This window comes from Microtus ochrogaster, chromosome 7 (genome assembly GCF_000317375.1).
Source record: "Microtus ochrogaster isolate Prairie Vole_2 chromosome 7, MicOch1.0, whole genome shotgun sequence".
Classification (NCBI taxonomy): Eukaryota; Metazoa; Chordata; class Mammalia; order Rodentia; family Cricetidae; genus Microtus; species Microtus ochrogaster.
This window is the reverse complement of record NC_022014.1, coordinates 82,085,125-82,090,916: the sequence shown is the minus strand read 5'-3', so window position 1 is coordinate 82,090,916 and position 5,792 is coordinate 82,085,125. Positions and strand designations below refer to the sequence as shown.

The 5,792-nt window shown below is 56.4% G+C and overlaps 1 protein-coding gene across 1 annotated transcript; it reads right to left on the bottom strand.

The window, feature by feature from the left end:
• Positions 1 to 1,148: 1,148 nt before the first annotated feature.
• Enpp7 (ectonucleotide pyrophosphatase/phosphodiesterase 7) lies at positions 1,149 to 4,797 on the bottom strand. Its single transcript, XM_005350944.2, has 5 exons — positions 4,557 to 4,797; positions 4,129 to 4,274; positions 2,206 to 2,832; positions 1,443 to 1,662; positions 1,149 to 1,228 (listed from the first exon to the last, which is right to left on the bottom strand). Exons 1-5 carry the CDS (start codon positions 4,795 to 4,797, stop codon positions 1,149 to 1,151), a joined length of 1,314 nt encoding a protein of 437 aa, XP_005351001.1.
• Positions 4,798 to 5,792: the final 995 nt, after the last annotated feature.

Here is a 5,792-nt window from a genome sequence, read left to right as displayed (position 1 = left end):
ACTGGTGTCTTGCCTGGGCCTGGACTGACTGTCTTGCCTGGCCCTGGATTAAATGTCTTGCCTGGGCCTGGACTGACCTAACCTCCTCACCGGTTTTGTGCTTCTGTTCCAGGTCAGAGCCCCACTCCACCCACTGTGGCCTCCCTTAGGTGCTCCACCCTGCACACACCCTCCCTTGCACGCAGGCATCTTGCACACACATCCTTCCCCCCCACTGGTTCCTCTCACGTTCAGGATCTTGCTAAGCCCTGAGTCCCTGGGACTCCCTGCTCCGTCTTGTACTGGGCACGGCTATCTCTCAGCCTCTCACCCCAGTCCACCCCCACCCCCAGAGCAGCCCTCACCTGCCTCTGCCTGAGGCCACCCTCTTTCTGCCATCCTCCCTAAGGGCACTGGCGTGGGCTGGGTGAACACAGTCGCTTCTTGTGTCCCGAAGTTACAAACACCAGAGTTAGGACCACTTTTCCTTTTCTTTCTTTTTTCTTTCTTTTCTGTGGTTCTTAGGATGAGTCCAGGCCCCTGTGCATGTGGCCAGGGGCTCTACCCCATAGCCCCAGCCTGGACTGTCATGTTCACTGTGTGCCCCTGAGCCCCAGCCCCACCAGCCTGGCATGGAGTAGACTCCTGTTTTGTGTTTCTAGAAGTTAATGGCTTTCTTCTGCTCTGGCCAAGGGTTGTGACTGCACGGGGAAACAGGGTGATCTTGTCACTTGTGGTGCTGGGATGTCCTCAGAGTGAGGCTGGCTCCCTGGGTGTTCTTCTCAAGCCAGCTCTGTGTGAGGGTGAGGTCCTCTCCACTGAAGCTCTGGGTGGTGGCAGGAAGGAGTAGCTGACTTTGGGTAGAGGCATCTGGAGGATGATGCGGACAGGATCTGGTGGCCTGTCTGCTTTGTAGAGATGTCCTCCAAGCCTGTGCTGAAGGGATCTCAAGAGTAGTTCTCTGGCTTCCAGGCTGGAGGGGGTCACTAGCATGGTGGAATAATCCAGAAGCTGCATTCTGTACTATACTAGAGTGGGTGAAGTTGGGGAGAGGAAGGGCAGAGGGCAGGGAGGTGTCCTTTAGACTGAGAAGTAGGAAGCAGAGTCTTGGCTTCATCCTTTGAGCCTCCTCGGCCTTCTGGGCCTCTGAACTTGACTGAGTGGGGGTGCTATGTATTGGCCAGAACCATCAGGATCCCCAGCAACATCATCATCAAGCGGAGCCCACCACTGAGTGGGAGAGCGGACCCTGGAAAGACAGAAGGCTCGTTGAGAGATGGAGAGGATTCTATCTCAACTCCATGGGCTTCTGGAGGACCAGGGGCCCCAGCTGTCTCCACAAACCCCCAGGTTTCTCTCAACAACCCCCTTGGGGTGTGTATGGTGGCCTGGTTATGGGCTTGTAAGCTCACGGGTGTGCCTACGTCAGCACGGGCCCCAGAGGAGGGGCGTCCCTGCCTCACCTGATTGAAGCATGGGTTGCAGGGTGCCAGGATGCCCATCGTTGGGCTCGGGAACAATGCCAAGCAGCTGACACATGAGCTCGTACACATGGATGCTCTCAAAGGGCTCCACCTCCAGGCCTGCCTTGAAGCTGGGACCCACAGCCCGGAAGATGGTCTTCATATCCATGTTTTGGTTGTCGAAACCATGCTCACCCTTGTTGAACTGGACGTTCACTCTCTGCAGGGAGGACCAAGGATTCGGGGTCATGAGTGGGGACCACGCTGTCCCCAGTACCTCCTTATCAATCTTTTCCTGCTCCCCCATGGGTTGGCCCCTGTGTGGGTGGATGACCTTAGGGAAAGTTTGCCATGTGTGGTAAGATGGCCTCTAGATTCCTATGAGTTCTGGGACCCCAAAGATGAAGTCTCACTGAATAACTGTGGACCAGGTGAAGACCCTATGACACTGAGTGGGGTAGAGATGTTAGCCTGCGTCCATGGTTCAGGGTGTGCCCATTTGTGCTGCATCTAGGATTTCCTCTCTGGTATGGGCTCTGTTTTCTGTCCTTTCCCCCATGCCACCCTTGAGCCTGGGCTTCTCACACTTACCTGAAGCCTGCGCATGTGTGCACACACACACATACACATACACACACACACATAACACAACACATACTCCTGTTGCATAGTGCTGAGTGTGCCCCATGGGTGGCTGACGACACCCACTAGGGGGTAGATAGAATCAGGGTGCCACCCACAAGCCGTGCAGCAGCCCACTGACCCCATGGATGACGTAGCCGAGGTCACTGTACATGAGCAGGGACGTGATCCTCGAGTTGTTGGCGTAGTGGAAGCTCTTGGGGAAATCTTCCTTCTTGTACACGTGCAGCCTGGGGTGGGCATCCTTGAGGACGCTGTACACCTTCTCCAGCATCCCTTCCTTGGGGATCAGCATCCCATTGGGCCCGTAGTCTAAGAGCTCGAACTCGATGTCCTTGAAGGTGAAGTTGGGGAACTTGTGGAACTCCACCAAGTCGCTGGCTTTCTGGTTGACTGTCGTCATGCCGTGGTCGGATGTGATGATCAGGTTGAGGCTGTCTGAGAGGCTGTGGCGCTTGATGCTGTCCCGGAGGTAGCCCACAGTCCTGTCAACCTGTTTCACTATGTCCTTCCTCTCCTGGGACTCAGGGCCGTATTTGTGGCCAGTGGAGTCTGGCTCCCCGAAATAGAGAGTGACTAGGGCCACGTCCTCCTCTGTGAACCACTTCATCACGGTGTCCACATTTTCCCTCCACTCTGTCTCGTTTTTATAATTGTGGAAGATTCCTTCCTTCCGGCTCATGGTCACGGCCTCTCCTTGGTAGGTGACGTTCCCTCCAGGGTAGAAGAAGGAGCCAGTTTTTAAGCCCTGCAGGGTGAAGTAGTGTAAGCTTCATGACTTCTGTCTTGTCTTCCCCTTTCCTGTGCCTGCCTGCTTCTCTCTCTGCGCTCCCTCATCCGCTTTTGCCTGCTGCCCTGAGGCCTTTTGCTTCCTGAAGTGTACCTTATCTCACAGATCCGGGGCAGGGACTGTTCATCTAGAGGACAAGCACCCAGTGTCATCAAGTCCTAACTGAGACTGTAGATGGGAAACGCCCCCATATGCCATGCCCTTCAGCATCCTCGCCGCGAGCCTCTGCTGTTTCGTGGCCTCCATTCATTGTCTTCTCCTCCGTCCACTTTGTCCCTACCACCTGCTCACCCACCTTCCCATAAATCCTTGCTGCCCATTCTGTCTCTCCGTCCAACCCCTGTTAACATGGGTCCAAGGTTCCTGTTCAGTTTCTCCTCCCCCACTCCCTCATTTTTTCCTCTCCTTATCTGGGGAGGCTGAGTTCTCACTTTCATTTTTGGCTCTGGAGCTGGAGGAGCGAGTGCCACAGGACAGGAAGTATCACTTGGGTGGAAGTCGAACCGTGGGGCCGTGGGTTGTTCCTGCCTACCAGGAAACCCTTCCTTTGGCATCACTGACTAGAAGCCTCCCCTGAAGAATCCCCTGGGGCAATGCGAATCGGGGCCACTCTCATCTCACAGTGCACCCCGCCTGTTTAGTCTTTGGCCCTTTCGCATCCAGATGCCCAGTGGTGGGACCGGAAACAGATCAAGACTCTTGACTCAGCACTTTCTTATTGAGTCAGTTAGCTACCCAGAGTCAATGTGATCCTCCTCTTCCCTGCCAAAGGGCCTGAGGGCGAGACCTGCCTCCCCTCCTCCGCCCCTCCTCTCCCTTCTCCTTTCTCTCCTCCATGCCTCCTCCCTTTCCTTCTTCCTTCCCTCCTTCCTTCTTTCCCTCCCCCCTCCTCTCCTTCCTTCCTTGAGAGGGTCTTGCACAGCCCAGACTGGCCTCAGACTCACTGTGAAGCCAAGAACAACCTTGTCTTCAGATCCTCCTGCAGGTGTACACCACCACACCTGGCTTTCTGCAGGGCTGAGGCCAGAACCCAGAGCTTCCTGCACGCAGGGCAAGTCCTCTGCCAGCCCAGGTACACCCTTTGTCCTGGTCTCCCTAGAGACTGTAGCTGAGCCTGGGATGGCTGGGATGGCTGCCTGCACGGTCCTCGGGGGTTCATTGAGCAGCTTCCTAGGCCGGAAGGCAGGATGCCTGTGGCTGCTGTGGATTCCCCATGACCATGGCCTCAGTTTCCCCGTGGGCGGGCCGTCTTACCTGCCTCTGGGCTGTGATCCAGATGGGTATGCTGCCGTTGTCCCACCAGTTCGTGATACCCAGCGTGGTGTGGTAGGGCCACCTGACCTTGGTGGTGGTGTTGTAGAACATGTTGTGAACCACCCCATGGTTCTCAATGTATTTGCCTGGGAGGGGAAGCAGAGGGCAGGACGTGTGTGTGTGTGTGTGTGTGTGTGTGTGGAGCAAGCCTGGGGAAGGCTCGTGAGCCCACAGTCGCCTGAAAGCCCTATGGCGTACCAAGCCCTGGGACACCAGAGAAGATTCCTCAAGGGCCCCTGTGTGGGCTCTGGATCCTGCTGGAGGCCCCCTCCTCCTCGCTTTTGACCAGGGTGCCTCCCATTTGACTCCCCCGCCCCATGTCTCAGGCTCTTCCTATTCCCAAGCCTCGTCCTGAGGCTGGCACTCACCAGTGACCAGTGTAAAGTGGCAGGGGCTGGTCAGGGTGACAAAGGCGGGTGTCATGTATCGTGCCTTTACCCCTTCCTGAGCCATGGCGTCCAGGTTAGGGGTGTCCACATCTTGGTCGTAGTTCCAGCGGAAGCCGTCAAAGGACACGAGGAGTAACTTGTGTGGCTTTTGCAGAGGCGCCCCAGTCCCACAAGCCAGGATAGCCAGAGCCACGGTGAGGAGGACGGCTGGGTGTTCCATGATGGGCTCTCAGGTGAACAGGCTCACAGACAGCTCAGGCCAGGAGTGGAGCAAAGTCCCAGGGTCAGTCAGGCCTCTTATCCTGCGCATCTCCAGAGATGGGATGTCACCAGTCTAGACTTTGCACATGAGGGCTGTGTGAGCCTGGCATGGCCTCTATCTCCCCAGTTCCTCCTCCCTCTGCCTTCATCCTCCAGTGTCCTTCTCATGGAGGAGGGGGCCCCACGTCTCAGAGCCTGGAAGCTTGGCTCTCGTGGGAACTGCCCTCCACCCTGGTCTGCACAGCAGCTCCAGGCTGCTCCAGTCTGAGAGGACGCCCAGCTAGGGGCAGAGTGGGCGGGCCTCTGTCTTAGGGTTCTACCACTGCGAAGAGATGCCATGGCCATGAACACTCTAATAAAGGAAAACATTTAGTTGGGACTGACTTACTATTCAGAGGTTTAGTCTATTATCGCCATGGCAGAAAACATGGGGACACACAGGCAGACATGGTGCTGGAGAGGGGCTGAGAGTTCTCCATCTGGATCAGCAGGCACTGGGAAGAGAGAGTGAGCCACTGGGCCTGACCTGAGCTTCTGAAACCTCAAAGCCCACCCCCAGTGACACACTTCCTCCTACAGGAAGGCCAGATCTTCAACAACGCCATTCCCTATGAGCCTACGGGGTGGGAGCCATTTTCATTCAGACCAGATCTGGGTCTGCTCTGTCTGCTCTTTGCCTCCAGCAATGGCACAGACGTCAGGGATCTGCTCTTGTGATCAGACCTTCAGCTCAGTCATCAGGTGTGAGGCTGGAGGAGCAGGGCCCTGCGTTACTCTGGGCGTGGCATTCACAGCACACTGTCCTGGGTGCAGGTGGCATTTGCTGAGCACACACAGGAGCTCAGGCACACTTCTCCTTTTCTTCTGAGGACACTCTTGGTGCTCTGAGGCTTGATCCCAGGAACCTTTGGTCTGGGGCTGGGTAGAACAGACACCAGCATGAGCGACAGTTGT

What these genes read in the sequence shown, in the direction of transcription:
- Enpp7 (XM_005350944.2), bottom strand. Translation starts at nt 4,797, where the DNA reads ATGGAACACCCAGCCGTCCTCCTCACCGTGGCTCTGGCTATCCTGGCT. An exon ending in TCGGCTACGTCATCCATGGG is followed by an intron (nt 1,663 to 2,205) that starts GTCAGTGGGCTG and finishes TCCTCCCTGCAG; the next exon opens with AGAGTGAACGTCCAGTTCAA. An exon ending in GCAACCCATGCTTCAATCAG is followed by an intron (nt 1,229 to 1,442) that starts GTGAGGCAGGGA and finishes CTGTCTTTCCAG; the next exon opens with GGTCCGCTCTCCCACTCAGT.